Raw genomic sequence first — 26,307 nt, 5'->3', positions numbered from 1 at the left:
TAGAGAGTAGAGGTTCCCTTTTTTGTTTTTGTTTCATTTGTTGATGTCGGCTACCCCCCAAAATTGGGGGAAGTGCCTTGGTATACGTATGTATGTATTTCCCATTCAGAAAAAATATGCTACCAATTTAAAAGCAAAAGGTGAAACAGAATACTGTACAGATGTATATCCTGAAGGAATGAAACTGTTAAATCTTGGACGGATAATTTTGTAAAAGTGGGTTTGTTATAACTGACGATAAAATGAGAGAGAGAGAGAGAGAGAGAGAGAGAGAGAGAGAGAGAGAGAGAGAGAGAGAGAGAGAGAGAGAGAGAGAGAGAGAGAGAGAGAGATGCAATATTTTTCTAAACAAAATCACAAGGTTTGAATAGCTAAGAGAATGCAACATGTACTAAAGAACATAGAACTTTCAATTGGGTCATACCTTCAGCTGTAGAATCCTGCAAATGCATAATTACACTGCGATACGGATATGCTTTTATCTAAAAAATAACGTACCGAAATAGATACTATTCAAGCTGCACCGAATTAATGTTCATCTGTTTTTCACCGACCAGAATACTACCACACACACACACACACGAAATGGGACAACACGATAGAGCGAAGTGTGTGTAATGCCAGAGAAGTAAATCATTTAGTAACTACAGTTTATAGCTTACTTCAAATCTTAGTAATCCAACAAAATTAATTCTAGTGATCTCCAAACACAACAATTTGCTTAAGCTTTTACCCTGAAAAATGATAAACCCAACTAAGACTAGCTCACGTCTAAACAAATAATCCCTCGTCAAAACAATGGCACTAAAAAAAGATGTTTTTTTTTTTTTCCTCTCACATAAATACATCATAATCAAACAATAGCAGCTTTTTTTCAAAATTCAAATACTGCAAGAAAAAAAAAATGTACACTATCTACCTATATCCAATCACCGTAAGATGTTCAATTGCCCTCTATTGTTACCATATATGAGACCTTGGCCGGGGTAAGGAAGCCAGCGGATGCAGTTGAGTGAAGTGTGTCGGTGGTCGCATACAACCTCTATGTCTCTCAAGAACTGGAGGTGACCCGCTTGTCCCTGCCGATGGAACATTGGGTTGTCGCAAAGCTTGTATATTTGAGCCACCACCTAAAAGAAAAAATGAAAAAAGTAAAATTCATCATGCACTGAGAAGCAAAATTCAAATTATGTGATTATGTAACCTGTTAAGTGAAACTACAGCTTGACACCACTTTCATGTACTATACTCAATTTTTTTCAATGAGGCGCATTTGCACGAACTCACAGCGGTGCCCTTTTAGCATGGAAAAATTTCCTGCTATCTGATTGGTTAGAATTATCTTGTCCAACCAATCAGCGATCAGGAAACTTTTCCGAGCTAAAAGGGCACCCCTGCGAGTCGGTGCAAATCTACCTCGCTAAAAAGAATCGACTACAGTGCTGAATTTGTAAGAATCATATTTTGGCCAAAACTGATGAAATTGAATGCCATGTTTTAGTTTGTTTCTTTCACCAACACGAATTCAAGAATCGCTCACCACAATTTACGGAAGAGCGATGTTAATATCATTCATAAACTCAGGGTTATTAACCCTTTTACCCCCAGGCTATTTGGAAATTTCCAACCTTAACCCCCATGGGGTTATTTTTTTTTCAAGCACATTTTGCAGTATATTTTTTTTTTTAAATTGCTCTAACAGCATTAATTTTTGTCATAGAGAGGTCAGGTTGGTCTCATTCTCTTGGAAAATGCCTGTAGTTTCTCAAAAAATACGCTTTGCTATGATCTAAGCCTTAGCCTTTAGCTGCGGCTTGGCTTTTATATCTTCACAATTGAATTATTAGCCACAATTGAATTATTCAGGGTATCTCATTATCCTCCGGCGTCACCGGAGGTCGCCCATACACTTCACACTTATATTTGCCTTGCCTTTGGCTAAGACGGCATTATTCAGGACATCTCATTACGCTCCGGCTTCACCGGAGGTCGCCCATACACTTAACACTTATATTTGCCTTGCCTTTAGCTAAGGCTGGTGTTTATATTTATTTTAAGGGCATGTCACTGCTTCCCCGACCCTCGCAGGTCGGCAGATTGCTTTAAGTTATTTATCCTTATGTCATTAACAGACATTAGGTAAATTACAAATATACAAACATTTGGATATTATAGTGCCAACAATGGTTTTGGCCGAATAGCGATTTAAACGTTTGCGATTTAGTCTGTTAGTCTGTTAGTTTACACTCGCCCCAGGAAGGCTCGATTTAGACTATATCCTTATTTATTGGTTACGTTGTCGTTATTCTTCGTTTTTGGTTATTACAATGACTAAAAATGAAAAAGAAAAAGGAAAAATAAAAAATAAAAATAAAATAAAAACAATCAGTTTTATTTTACTTTCCTTATATTATTGTGTGATGTTAGCTTTTATTATGTAACCTTGAGAGTGAGAACATAAGGTGCTCGTTTATTAGCTCGAGTAAGGGAGGTGATTTTCCCGTTCTCCGTTTTTATACGTTCACGAGTTATTCAGGCCTCCTCTTATTATCAGAGTTGATGATAGTACGTTTAATGTTATACACGTTTTATTGATGTGGTTACTGTTAATATAGCTAACACTATTAGTAGGAACGTTGGTGTATGAGTCATTAATTGGGTTCGATTTATACCGACACCCTTAGCTCCGCCTTGAGTTATGTTTAGCTCCGCCTTGAGTTATACGCCGCTATAATGGATACTCATTGGGTGAGAACTAGTCAGATATTTGGAGTGCAACGGTGAAATCCGGCACTCAGACTCCGGCTGAGACCTTTTTGCACACGAACCTTTGTCATGTTTGATCTCAATTACACCTTTCCGGCCCCTTTTTTCATCGAATCTCCGGCTACGCTGGAGATAACTCAAACATTCATTGAGGTTAATGGTATCGTACCGGTGACGGTCACGATCTCACGGGGACTAGCCTTTGCTACCGGATCTCCCATACAAACAGAGATCAAGCAGACGTCCAGAACCGGAGTTAACAATGTGATACCGATGAGGATTTCACAGTTTCATTATTACGGTCCCTTTTTCATCGAATATCCGGCTTCACTGGAGATAACACAGACATTCAGTTTTAGAGAATGTTATCGTACCGATGAGGATCACGTTTTCACGTTGCCGGACCTTTGTCACTGGTTCTCCGGTACAAACTGAGATCAATCAGACGCTCAGAATCAGGGTATGAACCCTTTTTTCATGAATTATCACAATATCGTCATTACGATTCTTTTTCATCGAATCTCCGGCTTAACCGGATATCGTACAGGCGATCAGCATTGAGGTTAATATTAGATTTCCTCTGGTTCACGTTGTCACTATGACGGACCTTTGTTTGTACCGGGGATGGTTGTCGGAGATCACTCAGACCACGGGTGGCCAATCTTTTGTTTTACCTGTAAAAAAAAAAAAAAAAAAAAAAAAAAAAAAAAAAAAAAAAAAAAAAAAAAAAAAAAAAAATATTTATGAACGTAACTATGCCTATATTTATGCATGTATTTAATTCTAACTATGTATAAATATGGATAAATATCCATACAACATCGTGTTCAAATAGAATTAAATTAATTATGCCTATATTTATGCATGTATTTAATTCTAACTATGTATAAATATGGATAAATATCCATACAACATCGTGTTCAAATAGAATTAAATTAATTATGCCTATATTTATGCATGAATTTAATTCTAACTATGTATAAATATGGATAAATATCCATACAACATCGTGTTCAAATAGAATTAAATTAATTATGCCTATATTTATGCATATTCAATCCTAACTGTCTAAATATGGCTAAATATCCATACAACATAGTGTTCAAATAGAAATACATTAATTATGCCTATATTTATGCATAGTCAATTCTAACTATGTCTAGATATGGATAAATATCCATACAACATAGTGTTCATATAGAAATAAATTTCCACCCAGTGGCGAATGCGCCAACAGTGTCACATTTCATGAATACAAGTGTCGCACTATACCCCAGAAGATAATACATTAAATAACTTGTCTTTAAAATGGCTTTTTAAGAGTATACAGCTGATCCCAGCCTGTGAATGGGATCGCTAACCAAAGTTCAAGGAACATCCAGACTTATGTCCCCTTTGTGTTACAGAAGGTTCGCCTGCATGGTTCCCATCAGGATGATGATGATTCTCTCTGGCCTGCAAAGAGAGGCTCTCCACCCTTGGGTATCGAAGTTGGGAAGGAATGCTCCATCTAGAGGTCCCTATCTCCTCGGAGTGTCCTCTCTAAGGTTGGACAACGACCCCATTACGGGCAGGTATGTGGGGATGAGTTTTGAGCCTTCAGCTTTGCAATTACCTACGTCACCGACCTAGGACCATTAAAGGATCCTAATGTTCATGTTACCCTGCATAAACGGCGACGGCTAAAAGCAACACATACTAAGGAAATCCAAGGGGCTATGACGAGCTCTAAGGTATGGTGGTGAGTCAGTGCCGTTCAGGAACTCGGATATAGGTGGTACCATAAATCTGGAGGGCATAGACGTCCTCCCTCTGGGGGACCTAGATTTTACTCCCAGGTACTAGAATTCCCATTCAACGGATTCGTTCGATTGAAAGAGATTGCCTTGGTTAGATTAGACAAGGTACCGAAGGTAACGGTATTATTTCCTAAAGGGCAGGCCCGATCTGTCTGGACCAGGATGTTGTCAGCCTGGGGGGTACGTTGTTGGTCTGATCGGGTCAGTTGTGGGAAGTACGTTCTGTCTGAGACCTCTATCAGACAGGAATTGATAGTCGGTTTCCCACTCGTCATCACAGCCTTCCTCTGGTTCGACGATTTTGTATCTGACCCCCCATCATCAGGTGGTCTACCTCACTGATTCCCCAGGTACACAGCCCAACTCCGTTGGGATGTTTTGCCTGCATGCAGCCCTAGATCCAAACCCTCAGGCTCCTTTCATGGACACCAGAGAGGAAGCTACAGGAGTAGAAGACAGTCCCGACATCAAAGCGGACCTAGGAAAAAGGGGGCTCGGAGAAGGGAAGGACCTAGATTCACTCCCTCACAACGCGGTGGTCCTGGTAGAGGGAAGACTTTACCACTTTCGTGACCATTGGACTCGATCTGTGGGATCATAGCATAGTCTCTAACGGTTTGAGATGAAAATGGCCTCAAGGTCCTCCTCCTCCGCCAGTGACCTTCTCCCAGAAATACACTCCCGTCCTGAAAGAGTACACCACAGGGTTACTCAAGAAAAAGCAATCAAACGACTATCTCTTAGGTATGGACCTTACTTCCCCGTGGGACCGTCACCACCTCTGTCGATCTTACCGACCGCTATTAGCTTGCGCCTATAGCTCGAAACTTCTCTTCTTATCTGGGTTTCCACCTAAGCAGGAAAGCCTTTGTGTTCAAGACACCTGTGATTTCGGGTCAATCTCCATAAGTCTCGCCTGCGACCATCAGGCCACTTAGAATGGTTAGCCATTCAGTGGGACCTTTCGAAGCACACGTTGTCTCTCCCTTCCAAAAGTAAGAGGAATAGGTCCCAAGATCAAGGATTTCTCAAGCACAAACAGGTGTCCAAAGAGCCTAGAAAGTATCCTCGGCCTTTCCCAATTCACTTTAGTAACAGATCTCCTAATAAAAGCCAAACTCAAGACATCAATCGATTTTGGAGAAAGAGAGCTACAGTACCTATAAGAAGACAAGGTCTCGAAGATCCCCTCTGTCGGGAAAATGAGACTACGCCCATGGTCCGAACCGAAGGACCGCTCCAAAGCGGTTCCTCTACAATTCCCACCTCCACAAGTGACATTCCATTCAGCCGTGTCTCTAAGTGGATGGGGGGATTTCTCCGAACATCAGATGTTTCAGGTTCTTGGTCACTAGCCATGAAACAGTCCCATATCAATGTTCTCGAAGCCATGGCGGTGTTCTTGACCTTGAAGAGAGAGACTCCTCCGAGGTCGACCCACATCAGAGTAGTGTCAGACAGCACAGACGAGGTACACTACGGAAACAGGGGAGGATCCAAGTCACCCAACCTGAATCAGGTCCTGGTCACTTTCTTCGCCTGGGCAACAGAAAAGAACTGGTTCCTGTCAGCACCTCACCTAGCGGGAGGCCAGGGTGTGAGAACGGGCTCACTATCCAGGACGAGTTCCCTGGAGTCAGAATTTCACTCCGGTGGAAACTCAGGTTCGTTCCAGGCATCCAGGTAGATCTATTCACATCTCAGATCAATCACAAACTACCTTGTTATGTGACCCCAATCCTGGACCCTCGGGCTCATGCCATGGACGCATTACCCCGGGATTGGAACCATTAGAGGAAGATTTCCCTATCTCTCCCAGTGAATCTTCTAAAAACTTTAACACCGACTGCGCTCCTTCCGGGGCGCAGTGGTTTTAGTACCACCTCACTGCCCAAGAACAGTTGGTTTCCTCTCCTCCTCGAGTAGAAACTCCGTCCCATCCGGATTCCGTTCCTCAAACTGACCCGAGTATTCCAAACTCACTGTGTCGGATTACTCAAGGATGTCCAAAACCCTAACTTTGTGGACTACAGGAAGTTGGCAGCTCGTAGAGACTCGAACATTGAACCGGAAAACGATTTCTTCATCGAATCAGTCAAAAGGGACTCGACAATTCGCCAATATGATTCGGCCGTTAACCCCCAAAATAGGTGGTCCCCTTGGAAAGTTATTCCTCTTCTCCAAGATACTTTTCTATGTCCGGTCACCACTCTCAGGGCCTTTTTAGCCACGACTGCTACCCGATCGTCTGGCCCCTTGTTTATCAGGGAACAAGGAGGTACCATTCCCATACGTTGTATTAGGCTATAGATCCTATACTTCGTTTGACAAGCCAATCCGGGATCATTTCCCCCAGAAGATGGACTTTGATGACCTTATAAAGTTCACGGGTTGGGAATCTCCTATGGTCTTCATACGCCACTATCTAATGAACTTACAGGCTCTTAAATACCCAACAGTTGCAGCTGGGAGCCATATCTCTCCCCAGTGATCTTTTGTTCTTCCTTTCATCCATCTCTTTTCTTCTCCCTCCTACCCGCCACTCGCACCACGACGCCGCTTCCTTGGTAGTTCGTTAGCCCTAAGTTTATTACATATTAGGTTATGTTTGTAACTATTATTGATTACCGTTGTTACAGGGTTGGGATATTCTTAGCCATGTCAGTTTTGTAGCATGTTTCCTCTGATACTCGGAGGCTTCCCTGTTATCATGTTTGTTTACCTTAATTATTTATGATTTTCTTTACATGGTGTTGTTTCTCTCCCCTCATTAAATTAGTTATTGTTGGGCTTGGAAGGCATTCTCTGGTACATTTTCACCCGGCGCCACAGATCGACCCAGAAAAGGGATTTTGACGAAGGAAAAATCTATTTCTGGGGAGAGACCTGTGGCGCCCGGTGAAACCCTTCCCCTTTATTTTACACAATCCCACCCTTTCCTTTCCAAGCCATCATGGCCAATACAGAAGGATGTTGTTCAGATGGCGCTCGCGTCGTGGCGTGGGTGGTGTGGCGCTGGTGGTTGGCAAGGGCCTTTGTATCGGCCCATCCCTTTGACGAAGGAATTAACTAAATGGAAGACAACCTGTGAATAGTGGATTTCACGCGCCTTTGCTTTATACACGACACCCTAAAGGTGCTCGCGCGAGGGTTGTAACCTCAGCATTCCATGCTTTTATCTTTCTCTGGTATAATTGGAAGGTTTTATCAGAAAAGGTATTTAAGAAGGACTCTTTTCACCGGGCGCCACAGGTCTCTCCCCAGAAATAGATTTTTCCTTCGTCAAAATCCCTTTTTTTTGCAAGGACGTACCGGTACGTCCATGGGGGTAAGGGGATGAGTTCTGTGAAACGTATCAGTACGTCCTTTGGGGGTAAAAGGGTTAAATATAATGATGCATAATTAATAGTTATTCATTTCAGGTAAAATACAGTTCATATAGTTAAAATATGAAAAATAGTTGGGAGCTTGGGATACACGTCAGGCAGACGTACCAAGTATTCTTATGGGAAAAATTTGTTTTGTATCTACCATTTTGGAATATACTGCCGTTTCCGTAAACTAATTAATTGCGGATAACAATAGTTAACTGTTTATATCATTTTGGGTTTTAAGTAAGAAACAAAAGAATAGCACAATACTACAATGAAAGTAAATTATCAGAATTATCTTCCCGCACATTTTCCCTGACATTTACAGCACTTTCTCCCTTGCCTATAAAAGCAGGTCAGTTATCTCCTTCAGGCACACGTCCCACTCTTCCCTTCTTTGTCTTGTCTTTAATGACTCATCAAAAGTTCAAAGTTGGAGCAAATGCTTTTTTGTTGACCAGGCGGACATGAGTCTTTTTATAGTTTATTTATGACATATTTGTTTTTGATGTTGTTAATAGTTTATATATGACATGTCTGTTTTGACGTTGTTACTTATTTTAGAATGATTTATTGTTAATTTGTTCTCTTCATTTATTTATTTCCTTATTTCCTTTCCTCACTGGGCTATTTTTCCCAGTTGGAGCCCCTGGGCTTATAGCATCTTGCTTTTCCAACTAGGGTTGTAGCTTGGATAGTAATAATAATAATAAAAATAACAGACTTGGTTGGATTAGGATATCAGATTTCCTAACTAACTATCCCCAGGACCAAAAAAAAAAGAAACAGTCTTACCTGCTTAGTGTTGTGATGGGGAATAAGCCGAGGCATTTGTGAACAAAATCCCACCACCAGATGTCTTGCCACAGGAGAAAGACTCACACAAATGGTGTTGGGTGCAAAAATGTAGCTATACAAGAGCTGGCCCAAAGAACGATTCTCTAAACTGTAGACACCTGTCAGAACAAGAGTACAAGGAAAGTTGTGTTTAAATAAGTTTGATTAAATTTAGTACAAAATACTCTGTTACCTTCAAAGAATTTCATTTAAGAATGACACAGGAAATTTTTCAATGTTTGAAAGAGAGAGAGAGAGAGAGAGAGAGAGAGAGAGAGAGAGAGAGAGAGAGAGAGAGAGAGAGAGAGAGAGATACCAACTATAGTATAATACTAACTTCATTTTCAGGATCGAGAGAGAGATACTCACCCACCATAATACTAGAGTTATCAACTATAGTATAATCATAACTTCATTTTCAGGGGAAAAGAGAGAGAGAGAGAGAGAGAGAGAGAGAGAGAGAGAGAGAGAGAGAGAGAGAGAGAGAGAGAGAGATACTTACCAACCATAATCATAGCTTCACTTTCAGGAACTAGCGCAGCCAACAATGTACCATCGGCTGATACATCAACACTTGCATCGTTATGAATTTTACATTTCCCGACCACCAAATTAGATAAACCTGAAAAGATAAGCTAATTAGTTTGACTGTGATGTACAACTGATTAAAATATACACCCATGTGAACTTTACAGACAATAATCTTAATCTCAGACATACAGTGCAGTGTTCACTAGTGTAAAATGTTACAAATGTTGGCAATTGTTCAAACACCCTTCACTAAGCTTCTAATGCCTAAATTTCTAATACTATTGGCATTAATTTCATAACACTTCTTTTCTCTGTTCATTTTCTCGGCATGACTACAGAAATTTGTTTAATCATGACCTCTACACTTATCTAATCCTAAGGATAATTTTATGAAACAAAGTAATAATGCAATTACATTTCTACTTGATTATATTTACTGAAGTTCTCAGGGAGAAAAAAAAATTCTGACAAAGATGCCACACGACCTTAAGCGCACACAGATCATTCACTTATACAGATCTGACCTCCCCAGCTTGCTTTGCTACTAAACACTGCTACTAAACTTGATTCCATTTTTCAAACAACTTTTTTCCCATTTATCTCATGATAGACTAAAGAATATGACACTGTAATCGGGTAAATAATATGGCCAAATATTCTTAAATCTCCATGAACAGCCCATGAAATTCCTTCATCTAACATCATCAAAGCATCTTGTGTATTATTGTTAAGGGAATAGAAAGGTCAAGATTAAAAAAATAAATGTCAATGACACAGCAGAATAAGATACAAATTAAATAAGGCTTTAAAGCTAGACACTAACTTCTGATAGTCTGTATCAATGTTTCCTTTAACAAGTTTTCCAGTAAATAAAGTTAATTTTTTCCACTGTCTTTTATCTGATTAGTTTCTTTATTATATCCCATTAGGAGCTTCCAATAAGTTGGCCCTCCAAAGTAACTTAAATCACCTTTGTGGGACGTCACCCGAGTTCTCCTGTCCCTAAAATTAGCCTCCCTCGAACCTGTAAGGCAAGCATCACATAGAAAGAAGATGCTTAGAAACAGTCTTCCTCCTTGCGTTAGACTCCGAGAAGCATGTACGCAAACTTCACGGCATTTCAACCGGACACAGTCTGTAAAACCACAGGTACTAAGCCTTTTTGTTAGTACAGATAGAATCGAGCAAATGCTCTCCAAGAATACCAACTCCTTCTGGCCTTGAGAAAATTAGGAGTGTGTATCAACCTTTGGCTGAGGATCCAAAAGAACCAGCTAAAGCTAGCGGTCACAAAGTCAAGAGGAATTGGCTCTACACAAACCCTCATGAAGAACCTTTCAGCGAGTCTGGAAATACAAGAAAACCTTCACGACCTAATATCAGTGGGAGTACACTCGCAAGGGACCTGTGATAGTTTATCAGCAGGTTGTGTGGCAAACCTAGCTCCTTCACTAGACAAGAGGCACATAATAAAAAGACAGCAGTCGTGATGTCTAGGTTGAGAGGTAAGAAGGTATGGCCATTTTCCATCTTTTCTTTCCCCTCTCATGGTTGACTGATTGATTGATTTAAAGTTTTCAGGCATCCTGACATCTAAAATCATTGACGCCGTTAACATTTAATTGATGTATACAAAAATAAAAAATAAAATAAAATAAAAAATTAGAGTACAGTGAACCCTCGCTACTTCGCGGTTCGACCATCGCGGATTCACCACTTCGCGGATTTTTTCCATAACCCATATATATACAGATATATATATATATATATATATATATATATATATATATATATATATATATATATGTATGCATGTATTTATGTATATATGTAGGTATGTATATGTGTATACATATAAATATATATATATATACACACACACACACACACTATATATATATATATATATATATATATATATATATATATATATATATATATATATATATATATATATAAAGTAGGAAGATGTGATGTAGTTCTAAGGGAAAAGTATGGGAAATATGTCTGGGTAATAAGCAAAGCTCTACCTCCAGTTTGTTTCTACATTATGATCAGAGATAAATGTAAACAAAACATTGGTTGCCATTTTTTATCGTGCTTTTTAGCATGTTTAGGAAATGCATGATATAAAATCACCTTTAATATTTGTGCCTGTTTTAGTTTAGGGTACTGTAGTACATGCATTAAGTGTTCTGTACATTAAAGGGTAGTTTGTTAACAGTACTACGTACAAGGGAAGGTTTTAAAAGTCTGAATATACATGTTGAATAAATAGGTAAATATGGTGTCACTACTTCGCGGATTTTCACCTATCGCGGCCGCGACTGGAACCTATCTACCGCGATAAACGAGGGTTCACTGTATTCAATTAAAATCATAAAAATCTAATGTCATAAAAGTTAAATATTTTTCAGAAGACCTGCTTCTGAAATAAATCTAAAAATGCCACTTGCATGGTAGGACACATCATTTCCAAGAATCTTGGCAAGGATGAACCTGCCACCCTCACCTCGAGCCTCAAACAAATATCTATTCCGCAAGTTGTTATAATTGGGGCATTCGGTCAACAAATGCCTTACTGTTAGAGGTACTAAACAGTCGTCACAATACGGTTGGTGTTGGCCCTTCAGCAGAAACTCATGTGTCAACCGAGTGTGACCAATATGGAGACGACAAAGAGACGTCTCCCATTTTCGGGGATGCAGTGATTGTACAGTACCGTCATTCAATGGATTGGATGTTGATGCAAGTAAGCTTCTGTACCAAGCAGTTTTTCTACGTCTAGATATAGAAGTACAATACGTATCTCCCCAATCCTTCTTACGAGTGGGAGGATGGACAGAAGACAATTGCAAGAACAAGTTGTCATCAAAATATTTCATTTTTTCATTCAATTTAAATGAATATTTCTCTAAAATTCTGAGGCAACAAAGGAAGTGAATAAATAGTGGGAACGAAGTTAAATGAAGTGAATAAATGGGAATGAAGTAAAATGAAGTGAATAAATGGGAATGAAGTAAAATGAAGTGAATAAATGGGAATGAAGTAAAATGAAGTGGATAAATGGGAATGAAGTAAAATGAAGTGGATAAATGGGAATGAAGTAAAATGAAGTGGATAAATGGGAATGAAGTAAAATGAAGTGGATAAATGGGAATGAAGTAAAATGAAGTGAATAAATGGGAATGAAGTAAAATGAAGTGGATAAATGGGAATGAAGTAAAATGAAGTGGATAAATGGGAATGAAGTAAAATGAAGAGGATAAATGGGAATGAAGTAAAATGCAGTGGATAAATGGGAATGAAGTAAAATGAATTGCATCTGTACCTAGCTCCAAGTAACGTTCCCTTGTCTGGCAAAATCACAAACCAGTTAAGGCTTTGGAACCAATGGTGCTAGAAAATTGATCAAGTACCTATAATTCATTTTTAATTCAGCTATTGAATTTTTACTTTAATGCAAGTTTTTAAATACTCATGGATGGCACACATACTGAAAAATGTTCTATCTCTTTTTGTGAGATGCAACCTTTAATAAATCAATTCATGTTTAAATAACTTGATTACAATGTCTACATGAATGTAGTCATTTAGGCCTAAACATGAAGTTAACACTTACTGTCCGATATATCAGGTATCTGGTAGTTGGTAAAATCCCAAGCCTGGATACGATGTGTTTGCAGAGAAGCTTTAAATAAATATGACTAAATTAGAACAATGTAATGAAAGGTTTAAGGCAAAATATTGGATTCACTATAATATATAAATCAGTTATTTTTGTTTTTCTATATATTACTTACATAAATAGTTGTCACAAAATTTCTTAGGGTTTATTCTTTATAATTTTAAGATTTCTATTTAATTTTTTAATACAAGGCTATGGAATTAATGTTTCAGGATTTTCTTTTTACAAATTTCAGTCTTTAGAGAATGAATTCCAAAAATTTTCATATCAATAATACTAAAGAATACTCCTATTCTTTAAATTGTAAACCATTACAACAGAAAATGAAAATTTTGCCCATTACTTACCCGTCATCGTTCTAGAAGCTGGATGTGAGGCATAATACGGTCGACTGAAAAAGTTGTCAGCTTCCCTCTCGGCGGCTCGATCAGGCGGCACTCTCTGAATGTTAGGACGGAACAACATTTCAGATCCGGGACCCCTAAGAAGTCCGAGATCATAGGGTCCTCTCCAAGGAATTGGATCAGGCGAATGATACAATGCATCGGGAAGAACTTCGGGAATACTCGGATTATCTTCAGAATCCGGGCTACGGCGGTCTACCGCGTACTGCCGACCGAGGAGCCTCAGTGGAACGCCAGAAACCGACCTTGTGCTAAAATCGGCTCGGTCATTGTACGAAGTCCTGGAAGGTTGATTAGTAGCTGCATCATCTTCCACCTGACTTTCACTGCCGCTAGGGTCACTTAAAGTAATGCGAGGAATAACGAGCTGCGGGGCAGAGGAGGAACTTGCGCGTGTACTTCGGGTTCCACTCGCTTCGTTTCCGCTCCCTGTACGTGCGTCCTGTTGCTGTGCTAAATTTCCCGACCTCCTTAAAAAGTCCGTTAGGCGTCTTGGTACATTTGTGATGGGTCTTGTGCTTTCTTGAGTTGAGCTACTTTCACCCCCACCCACGTCATTCCGTAATTCCTCGCTGGCCATACGCACAGTCTCAAATAATGTTGTTAGGTTATGAAGGCCAGGGGAGAGATCTAAATCAATTGAGGAAGCGAGGTCTGACCTTGAACTCTCACCAGTAGCACCCATCTCTTCATCACGGAATGGATTAGGAAGGCGAGATATAGGACGCTCTTCGTAAGATCTGCAAATGAATTAATGGTTAGGCAAAACTGTACGAAGAACATGAAAAAATGGAACTTTAATAACAAATGTTATTTTTTTACTCCTCTGATATTCATATTAAGAGATCTCGGTATCAGTCAAAAATTTTCGTATCGATGTATCTCTACTTTATATCGCTTCCCTCTGGAAGATTAGTTTTATCGACATTCAACCCTAAAACTAAAAGAAATCCATATTTTCTTTCTTTTCAATAGACTTATGCTTCTAGTTAAGTAATAAGACAATCTACCGGTTAATGGTAATAACCGATGGCTTCGCCAAGCCACAGCGTCCTTGTCTTCTGTCTCGAAGTGGAAACTATTCTCTATATCTAAAGTCAAAAGCCACTAGGGAGGAGGGTGGGTATATATATTAACATCAATTGAGTAAAGAAACAAAAGACTATATTAAAATTCTGTTTGATTCTGTTATCCTCCCCTGATGGAGGTGGGTCACCAGGGAAGGAAAGAGACAAGTCATCTATAATATTTCATGCATTCACCTGTAGTCCAGATTCTTGTTAACCTAGAAATCCCAAACAGACAAATATAATACTCAATTTGGAAGCAGGGATCTCTAAAACGTCGGACATCTTCCAAAATTAACACAAAGCACACGAGCAAAACAAAACACTTCTGACCAACGCAAGTGCTGAAGAGGAATGAAGATGGGGGGTGGGATGATGTAGGGGTAGAGATGGGGGTATGTTGATGAAGGAGAGGTCTAATTGGTGAGGGATCTATGGTCGTGGTTCAATCACGCCCCAGTTTTCTATACCGACACTCATTGAGTGAGCGAGCTAGGTTTATTCCTGGCGTTCCATGCATCTCTTTTTCTCTGTTATTTTCAGCAATGATTATGCCTTAGAAATGGTGCTAGAGGAGCATTTCACTGGGCGACACAGGTCCCTCGCCCAGAAATAGATTTTTCCTTCATATATTTAGCAATAATTATGCCTTAGAAATGGTGCTAGAGGAGCATTTCACTGGGCGACACAGGTCCCTCGCCCAGAAATAAATTTTTCCTTCGTCAAAATGCCTTTTGTAATCTGACCGGCGACTGTTTCTCTAAATGCTTTCTAATCCTCTAATCACTTATAATATACATATACACCTCAACATAATGTAACGGAACTCTCTAGATTTACTTGAATTAAAATATACCAATTAACCAACTTGGCAGCAAAGTGGTAGCAAAAGTTTCACACACTTGATAAGCCATTTTTGGGTCCCAAAAATCTTCAACAAAATGTTTTTAAATAAGAGCAGTGGCATCATAAGTTTCTACACCACAGAGCTCACTTTAGTCTTATTCTGTTTTGTAATTGATTAAACTATATATTACCTAAATATAAAAATGCCTAAAAACATGAATAATGAACAAGTACAATGGAACTTTCCATAAACGTTTCTACTCACCGTAATTCACCTGAACACAAAAACTATCATAGAGAAGATTGAATAAATTTTGTCATTTAGCCGAGACTATTTCATTTCAATGGATGTATAGTTTGATATATTTTCCCCAGTTCTTGCATGTCGAAGTAATAAATGAAAGCTTCTTATAAAATATTTGGTAGTAAAACCTGAATTATGTAATCGAATAATTCAAATGGTTATGGTAACTTTACTGTTTACATTAAGAGTTCATTTATGCCTAATTTTATAGAAAAATACTTGCATGTTATTCTACAACAATTAAAAGAATGCTACAACATATAAAAATATCAAAACGAACGAGTACAGTATAAGTGATTCAAACAATGGAAAATATAGTGTTACGGAAGTGGTAAATATTTAAAAAATAAGGTAATAGCAAATGCCAATATCTATTCTGTAATGTTTAGCTGAACCAAGATGATTTTCCAAAGGTACATAGTTTTCATTATTGTTAAATACTCTAAGCATGCAAATAACAACATAGAATTAAAAAATATTTTCTCCTCTTTTGTTGAATTTCAAGGAGAGATTATACCCTGTAAATAACTTAGTTGAAACATCTGCAGGGACTTTATTTCTAACTTTAAGAGTTTTAAATTTTGTGTCATTGTACAAAATAAATCTTAAAAAGATAAAAATTTCTCGAAAATATATAAAAAATACTGTATGGAAAAAAACAGAATCAAATATTCCAAAACAGGGAAAAATATAGTTTCTAAAGTGTTTAGAAGAATAGCATTATTTCAAATAAAATAATATATCTTCTACCATTATAGCTGGATGAACATGCTTTCAAATAATACACATATTTATATAATTAGTTAATGTTCTATAGTCCATTTCTTTTATCGAGGCAGATTTGCACCGACTCGCAGCGGTGCCCTTTTAGCTCGGAAAATTTTCCTGATCGCTGATTGGTTAGAATTATCTCGTCCAACCAATCAGCGATCAGGAAATTTTTCCGAGCTAAAAGGGCACTGCTGCGAGTCGGTGCAAATCTGCATCGCTAAAAGAAATTGACTATAGACGTATAAATCATCATCATCTCCCACGCCTATTGACGCAAAGGGCTTAGGTTAGATTTCGCTAGTCGTCTCTATCTCGAGCTTTTAATTCAATGCTTCTCCCTTCATCATCTATAAATAATAGCATAAATTGAACAACAAAATCTTGTTTTCTTACTAAATCTATCGTTATATTACGCATGCAAATACGTACACCGAAAAGGAAAGGTGAAATTGCTATTTAGGATGGAGTGTCCATTTTGGTGTCGGCTTACGGCTAAATAAATGCTCAATAAATTTGCATCAATAAAAAATTTTCAAAAATTATAAAAAAAAATAAAAAGTCAAAGGTTGAGATCTGGGAAAGAGTAGAAAATGTTATTTAGAAGAATGGCATTAATTCGAATACAATAATACACATTTTACCATATAACTAAATAAATTAAGTTTTCAAATGAAATAAATCTATATATTTTTAATATTCTATGCCCATATATTAGTAAATTAAACAACAAACTCTCTGATTCTTTCGATTGAAACAGCTTTGGTAACTGTAATTTACAGAAATGTGTTCATCTTCAACCTAGATAAATACACGATAAATTTTACATTCATAAACATTTCCACAAAAATATATACATGTATGGAAAAAATAGTAAAAACATAGTCAAATACCACAATCCTGGAATAAGATAAAAACAATAAATATCCATACATATACAGTGTGTATATATATATATATATATATATATATATATATATATATATATATATATACACACTGTATATATATATATATATATATATATATATATATATATATATATATATATATATATATATATATATATATATATATATATATATATATATATATATATATGTATATATATATACTGTATATTTATATATGTATATACTGTATATATATATATATATATATATATATATATATATATATATATATATATATATATATATATATATAAATATATATATATATACATATATAAATACACATAAAATAAAATATTCATAAATAAATTCTAATATCAACTTACATATTTTGGTTACATATAAAGTTGGTCAACTGATCAATTAAGTGCAGAGCTAATCTAACAAGAAGACGCAGATCTGCAAAGACAGAATATGAGCGCAGCTCTATAAAACACCAAAACTTTCATTTATTTCTGTTTACATATATACCATATTTTTATTTACAAAATATGTCAAGGACAAACACAAAGCAACCATTTGCATGCAGCTTTTATCATAAGTAAGTACACCTATTGACCCTTTCCTTAACCAAAATTAGGAACTTGAAAAATTAAGTCACACAAGCAGGTTTTCTGGTTTGAAGGTTCCTTGTGATGAATGCATTGATCAAAGACAGACTTTATTGCATATTTGTATGTCCTTAGAGCAGAATTGGCTATTTTGCTAATGGTTAACGCACCATAAATGGTAGATTGAAGACTATGAAAATTGATAGATGGCGGAAGCAAGGTTAGGTTAGGTTAGGTTAGCTGAAATTCTTTTCCGAGATTCTAGTACAAAGGTGCACTTTTCATTAAAGTTTGCTAGGGAAATGAGCAAGTGCATAATTAGAATTAAGACTTTGGCTTTTGCTAATATATTTAAGAACCTTAGTTGTATAAAATTATTGTTGATTGTATAAATCACGATTTTTACAGGATCTCAAGGGACAGTGACTGACCATATATACACTCAGGCACACTATTCTATTTCTCTTCCTGCAGTTTTATTTTAAAAGTTTTTATATTTTATATATGAAAGAATTATTCTAATGCTGTTACTGTTCTTAAATTATTTTATTTTAATCGTTAATTACTTCTCTTATTTCCTATCATCATTGGGCTATTTTCCTTGTTGGAGCCCTCGGGCTTATAGCATCCTGCTTTTTCAACTAGGGTTGTAGCTTAGCAAGTAATAATAATATTAATCAGTGGCCAAGCCACTCTCCACCCAAGCTAGGACTAGGGAAAGCCAGGCAATGGCAACTAATGACTCAGCAGGTAGACCTATAGGCTTCCCCAAACTCCCTATTCTTAGATCACAAGGATAGTGAGGTTGCAGACACTACAAAAATCTATAGAACTAAAGCGGGTCTCAAACCTCAGTCCATCGGATCGCCAGGCAGGGACGTTCCTCATAGGCTGTCACAACCCTATAGCATTCTCCGCTAAAACTTTTGCTACATATAACTAATACTGAGGGCAAAATTGAAATTGCGTATGATCATAAATGTACCGGGTGGTCTTAAACGTGAAACTAGCTTTACCTTCAACACTGGTGACTGTAAATTTTGGCTACAAGATATTAATAGATGCTAGAAAACAGGCTTGTGTGATCCAGTTTATAAAAAGGAGAAAATAAAAATAAACTCTGTCTATTAACGTCAAAAACTATAACCGAACATCGTAGTGGCTATGAGGTGCATCTCTTCTAGAATCAGCCCACAAACGGAAGGTGTACTTACTCTCCATGTGATTGTCCATGGAATTATCACCACTTGGCTGCTCTGGGTTTGTCACAGCACGAGCGCTGGCATACTTATTCGACATGTGTCTGTACATACCACCACTTAGATGGGGTGAATTCGGGAGGTCGTCAGACAGGTGTTCTTCTCCCTGTCGACGCTGGCCTTGCTCGTCCTGTTGCTGCTCCTGCTCCTGGTTAACTAGGCTGTTGAGACGGTCGGCCATGTGGCGAAGAATTTGCCTGTAATGTGGGATGATAATACCTGAAGTCAAATTTTAAATAGTACATAACTGTCAAAAGTCAATCTTGTGCTTTAATTTCATTCAGACCCACTGAATACAAATATGCAATGTTCAAACTTGTAGCGAACGTTTTTATGTTGAACAGGCTGACATAAATTCTATTGTGATAGTTTATTATTTCCCTTATAATTTATTTAATTCCTTTCCTCACAAGGCTATTTTTCCCTATTGGAGCCCTTGGGCTTGTAGTTTCCTACTTTTCCAACTAGGGCTGTAGCTTTATTACACACACACACACACACAACTTTCCTGTTGGAGCCCTTGGGCTTATAGTATCTTACTTTTCCAACTACGATTGTAGCTTTATCACACACACACACACATAACTTTCCTGTTGGAGCCCTTGGGCTTATAGTATCTTACTTTTCCAACTACGATTGTAGCTTTATTACACACACACACACACATAACTTTCCTGTTGGAGCCCTTGGGCTTATAGTATCTTATTTTCCAACTACGATTGTAGCTTTATTACACACACACACACATAACTTTCCTGTTGGAGCCCTTAGGCTTATAGTATCTTACTTTTCCAACTACGATTGTAGCTTTATTACACACACACACACATAACTTTCCTGTTGGAGCCCTTGGGCTTATAGTATCTTACTTTTCCAACTACGATTGTAGCTTTATCACACACACACACACACATAACTTTCCTGTTGGAGCCCTTGGGCTTATAGTATCTTATTTTCCAACTACGATTGTAGCTTTATTACACACACACACACATAACTTTCCTGTTGGAGCCCTTAGGCTTATAGTATCTTACTTTTCCAACTACGATTGTAGCTTTATCACACACACACACACATAACTTTCCTGTTGGAGCCCTTGGGCTTATAGTATCTTACTTTTCCAACTACGATTGTAGCTTTATCACACACACACATAACTTTCCTGTTGGAGCCCTTGGGCTTATAGTATCTTACTTTTCCAACTACGATTGTAGCTTTATTACACACACACACACACACGCACACACACCCAAAACCATTTCCTTTACCTGTAATGATCCCTTTGTTCTCTCCGCAGTCCTTCCCGTATCAATACGTGTATTCTTTCCGCGCTGCTATTTCGAGATCGAGCCCTGGATGCTGGAAAGAGCATAGGGCCGCTGGCCCTGCCAGGGGTGCGGCCAACAAGCATATCCCTCCTTGCATTCAGAATACTTTGTCGCAACCGCCGCCTAACATTACACAACTGAACGGTGTTAGTTTCTGGGAGGAGATAAAGAAATATGTCAACACTTAAATTGATCATAAAATATCAAATTAGGTAACAAAAACTAATGACTTATGAACAACCGGCACTTTGTCATTAAACATTAATGTTATTCTTCATTATTTTTATCATATCTACATTCATATCCTTCGACTATGATGTTTACATAAAATCATTAAACCAGACAAGAAAAAACCTTATTCACCAAAGTAAAAAGGAAGCCTTTACTCCTAAATATTAGTAATATTACAAGGTTACACTATTCTGCTTATATGCTGAATGTAAATTTGAATTTACTTTGATTAAGATGATAAAATCAAAACAAAGCTCTTACCAAACATGGATTAAAACTAAGTTATCTATGCAAATATTCTAGTCTTAGGAAAAATAATCTAAACCTTAGATACCACAAATTTCAAAGTTCTATATGATCTTTCCAACTTTACTATAAGAAAAAAAAAATCAGTAACTTTGACTTTTTCAAATATGAAAGAAGAGAATTATGGAAAGCCAAATCTGCATCAGTAAATAAATACAGTAACCTAATCCTAAGTATATTCATCTGCATCAGTAAATAAATACAGAAACCTAATCTTATCACAAAACACATTGACCAACAAGAGCACCAACAGGTTTACATACCTAGACCTGAAACATTGTTAGCATTGGCTGCCTGATGAGCAAGCATATTAGCAATTCTTGATGACAACGACGTGGTTGGAGGGCGACTTCTACGGACTCTCTCTGAATATGGATAAAAGAATAAGTATAATTATAGTTTTACTTTATTCTTGAGGATTAGCACATCACTATCACCATTATAGATTTCTAAATCTCACACAATAAATGGCAGTCTTACACTTCCATACCAACGGTCAGCGCTATTCATAGATACAAGGGTCAGCAGTAGCACATAAAGAGTTAAGAATGTTAACACATTGGTTTATGTAATTCATTCTTGAATAATAAGAACAATAACTGGAAAGTAATGCTTCGAGCTAAATCAGAGAGGTTGAATACAGCAACGTACCCAGGGAGGCAAGGGAGTCATTTCTATTCTTTACCCAGTTTTCACCTCAAAAAATAAACAAATCCTTCAATCCAGCCATGTAAGTCCAATATGTCTCAAGTTAGGGTTAAACTACTTTACAACAAATCCCCCATGCAATAATATTCATAATGAGGGCTCAATTGATGCTATAAAAGTATCTTGTAAAGTTTAAAGTATAGTGCACATTGCAACTTTATATGGTAACTCAATAGGAATTACAGCGGGGATCAAAATATGCTTGAAGGTTAGGACGAATAAATCTCAATCCACATTATATTTATATTGTAATGAAATTTTGAATAATTGTAGAATATCATTTGCGTAAATTCACGAGACTGTCGAATCACATTTTGACTCGTGTGGTACTTGCCTGAAGAATGACAACTGAAAATGAAAACAACGATAGAGAAAAGAGTTGGGCAGGTGAGATAATGCAAAGGGGAATGGATAAAATGTAGAGGGAAGAGATTCAGCAGCTAGGACCAGTGGGTCAATTTAAAAGGATTTCCGCAACATCAAAAATGAACTGGGGAAAACACAATGCAAGCAATATCCTCAGTGAAAGTAGGTGAGAATATACACATACATATACCAAGGCACTTTCCCCAATTTTGGGGGGTAGCCGACATCAACAAATGAAACAAAGCAAAAAGGGGACCTCTACTCTCTACGTTCCTCCCAGCCTGACAAGGGACTCAACCAAGTTCAGCTGGTACTGCTAGGGTGCCACAGCCCACCCTCCCCCCTTATCCACCACAGATGAAGCTTCATAATGCTGAATCCCCTACTGCTGCTACCTCCGCGGTCATCTAAGGCACCGGAGGAAGCAGCAGCCAACGTTATCCCTGCGTGTCGTAAGAGGCGACTAAAAGGGACGGGACGAGGGGGCTGGGAACCCCCTCTCCTGTATATAATCCTGCGAGACGTCAACAAAGGTGAGAATATACCTTTAGTTAATACAACTACTACTGTACTTGGAATTCCACACAACAATTTTACTTTTCTTCAATACACCTAAAAGACGAATTCAGTACAGAAAGGCCCCAACTCACAAACATTCGGTGCTACAAACACAAATCAAACTGAAAATAACAAAGATAAAGAAATACAGTACAGTAATCCATCCATATACCAAAGGCACTTCCCCCAATTTTGGGGGGTAGCCGACATCAACAAGAACAAAACAAAAAAGGGGACCTCTACTCTCTATGTTCCTCCAGCCTAACCAGGGACTCAGCCGAGTTCAGCTGGTACTGCTAGGGTGCCACAGCCCAACCTCCCACATTTCCACCACAGATGAAGCTTCATACTGCTGAGTCCCCTACTGCTGCTACCTCCGCGGTCATCTAAGGCACCGGAGGAAGCAGCAGGGCCTACCGGAACTGCGTCACAATCGCTCGCCATTCATTCCTATTTCTAGCACGCTCTCTTGCCTCTCTCTCATCTATCCTCCTATCACCCAGAGCTTTCTTCACACCATCCATCCACCCAAACCTTGGCCTTCCTCTTGTACTTCTCCCATCAACTCTTGCATTCATCACCTTCTTTAGCAGACAGCCATTCTCCATTCTCTCAACATGGCCAAACCACCTCAACACATTCATATCCACTCTAGCCGCTAACTCATTTCTTACACCCGTTCTCACCCTCACCACCTCGTTCCTGACCCTATCTACTCGAGATACACCAGCCATACTCCTCAGACACTTCATCTCAAACACATTCAATTTCTGTCTCTCCATCACTTTCATTCCCCACAACTCCGATCCATACATCACAGTTGGTACAATCACTTTCTCATATAGAACTCTCTTTACATTCATGCCCAACCCTCTATTTTTTACTACTCCCTTAACTGCCCCCAACACTTTGCAACCTTCATTCACTCTCTGACGTACATCTGCTTCCACTCCACCATTTGCTGCAACAACAGACACCAAGTACTTAAACTGATCCACCTCCTCAAGTAACTCTCCATTCAACATGACATTCAACCTTGCACCACCTTCCCTTCTCGTACATCTCATAACCTTACTCTTACCCACATTAACTCTCAACTTCCTTCTCTCACACACCCTTCCAAATTCTGTCACTAGTCGGTCAAGCTTCTCTTCTGTGTCTGCTACCAGTACAGTATCATCCGCAAACAACAACTGATTTACCTCCCATTCATGATCATTCTCGCCTACCAGTTTTAATCCTCGTCCAAGCACTCGAGCATTCACCTCTCTCACCACTCCATCAACATACAAGTTAAACAACCACGGCGACATCACACATCCCTGTCTCAGCCCCACTCTCACCGGAAACCAATCGCTCACTTCATTTCCTATTCTAACACATGCTTTACTACCTTTGTAGAAACTTTTCACTGCTTGCAACAACCTTCCACCAACTCCATATAACCTCATCACATTCCACATTGCTTCCCTATCAACTCTATCATATGCTTTCTCCAGATCCATAAACGCAACATACACCTCCTTACCTTTTGCTAAATATTTCTCGCATATCTGCCTAACTGTAAAAATCTGATTCATACAACCCCTACCTCTTCTAAAACCCCCCCTGTACTTCCCAGATTGCATTCTCTGTTTTATCCTTAATCCTATTAATCAGTACTCTACCATACACTTTTCCAACTACACTCAACAAACTAATACCTCTTGAATTACAACACTCATGCACATCTCCCTTACCCTTATATAGTGGTACAATACATGCACAGACCCAATCTACTGGTACCATTGACAACACAAAACACACATTAAACAATCTCACCAACCATTCAATTACAGTCACACCCCCTTCCTTCAACATCTCAGCTTTCACACCATCCATACCAGATGCTTTTCCTACTCTCGTTTCATCTAGTGCTCTCCTCACTTCCTCTATTGTAATCTCTCTCTCATTCTCATCTCCCATCACTGGCACCTCAACACCTGGAACAGCAATTATCTCTGCCTCCCTATCATCCTCAACATTCAGCAAACTTTCAAACAGTACAGTAATAAAACAATATTACGTCATATCATTTACTACAGTAAGCGAATCGGTATTTGTTTACTACAGTAAGCGAATCGGTATTTGTTTACTACAGTAAGCGAATCGGTATTTGTTTACTACAGTAAGCAAATCGGTATTTGTTTACTACAGTAAGCGAATCGGTATTTGTTTACTACAGTAAGCAAATCGGTATTTGTTTACTACAGTAAGCGAATCGGTATTTGTTTACTACAGTAAGCAAATCGGTATTTGTTTACTACAGTAAGCGAATCGGTATTTGTTTACTACAGTAAGCAAATCGGTATTTGTTTACTACAGTAAGCGAATCGGTATTTGTTTACTACAGTAAGCAAATCGGTATTTGTAATAACCTGATATCCATTTCATATCAAACTCGACTATTAGGTGAGTTTTATTGCTTGAAATCCTAGGCATGGGATTCAGGTTAGGCCCACCGTAGGGCCAAATTGTAACAAAATATAACTTAAAAATAGCTTCTCGGAACCTATTATGTCTGTAAGTTGAGGACCTTCTGTACAGAAAAGGTAGGTTATGACTAATGGATAGCACCCCTAGAACCTGGCTGTGCATGAAAGCAGTACTGTACTACTCTGAGTAAATTTAATGAAATATATTTATTTTGATAATTACAATAAAACTTTTTATTCGTAAAATGGTCCAGTGCTTTTATTATGGGATAATTGTAGAATATTTTTTAAAATTGACCCAGTGGTCTATAATAGCTAATGACGCACAATGATGTTGAAGTCACGAAGAGCTGCAGCACAAACAATGTTTATATATATTATTATTGATGTAAATTTAAACTTTTATTTGCTCTTCCTGATCTTTTTTTTCGATAGTCCATGGCCTGCTTTAGTGTTACCAAAACTGTGAGAAAGAAAATTTGCAAAGAGTTCATATTTTTTTCTAAAGACACTTTTACCTTCATCATCATCATCGTCATCTTCCACGTCTATCAACGCAAAAGAACATCATCAAAGGATAGCCAGTTCCTTGTGAGGCGCAGTGCCTACCTAACCAGGTGCAAAGGGCCTCAAGAGGATTCATTATCTAGATTCATCAAAGGATAGCCAGTTCCTTGTGAGGCGCAGTGTCTACCTAACTAGGCGCAAAGGGCCTCAAGAGGATTCATTAGCTAGATTCATCAAAGGATAGCCAGTTCCTTGTGATGCGCAGTGCCTATCTAACTGAGGCAAATGACCCCTACCGGTCCAGTAAGATCATCCGCTAGGCGTCAAGAGTAGAAGACGAAAAGACATCTTGACTATCGCTTTAAACCCAATCCATCAACCTGCTGTCAGAGACTTCTTCGAGATTTAAGGGAGCATTTCCTCCACACCCAAAGTTCTCGTTACTCCACCAAGTTACACTTTGACTTTACAAAAAAAACTAAATTACCTACCTGGAGGACTTGGAGGATCATCATCACAATCCAGAGGGGGAGATGACACTGCAGAAGATGTAGTTGATGACGAAGTGGAAGGGGAATTGCCAAGAAAACCCCGAAGACGCCGCTCTTGCTGTTCTAACGCTTCCTGCCTCTCCCTCAAACGCTCTTGCAGCTGCTCAAAGTCCTGACTCAACATCTAAAATATG

General features: G+C 38.3%; 1 protein-coding gene across 4 annotated transcripts in view; it reads right to left on the bottom strand.

Annotated features, from left to right (window-relative positions):
- Window positions 1-257: 257 nt before the first annotated feature.
- Window positions 258-26,307, bottom strand: part of LOC137655613 (serine-rich adhesin for platelets-like) — a 488,048-nt gene continuing 461,998 nt past the window's right edge. For 3 of the 4 annotated variants that reach the window (XM_068389519.1, XM_068389520.1, XM_068389521.1), the window contains 10 exons: window positions 26,114-26,297; window positions 21,273-21,374; window positions 20,413-20,626; window positions 19,100-19,341; window positions 17,661-17,733; window positions 13,340-14,136; window positions 12,927-12,995; window positions 9,276-9,395; window positions 8,732-8,892; window positions 258-1,130 (listed from right to left, as the gene is read on the bottom strand). In XM_068389519.1, coding sequence (XP_068245620.1) covers window positions 930-1,130; window positions 8,732-8,892; window positions 9,276-9,395; window positions 12,927-12,995; window positions 13,340-14,136; window positions 17,661-17,733; window positions 19,100-19,341; window positions 20,413-20,626; window positions 21,273-21,374; window positions 26,114-26,297 — 2,163 coding nt within the window. In that variant the 3' untranslated portion in view covers window positions 258-929. The remainder of the gene's footprint in view (window positions 1,131-8,731; window positions 8,893-9,275; window positions 9,396-12,926; window positions 12,996-13,339; window positions 14,137-17,660; window positions 17,734-19,099; window positions 19,342-20,412; window positions 20,627-21,272; window positions 21,375-26,113; window positions 26,298-26,307) is intronic. The other variant, XM_068389522.1, reaches the window with a different exon arrangement.

Source organism: Palaemon carinicauda, chromosome 16 (assembly GCF_036898095.1).
Source record: "Palaemon carinicauda isolate YSFRI2023 chromosome 16, ASM3689809v2, whole genome shotgun sequence".
Classification (NCBI taxonomy): Eukaryota; Metazoa; Arthropoda; class Malacostraca; order Decapoda; family Palaemonidae; genus Palaemon; species Palaemon carinicauda.
This window is presented reverse-complemented; position numbering and strand designations above follow the sequence as displayed.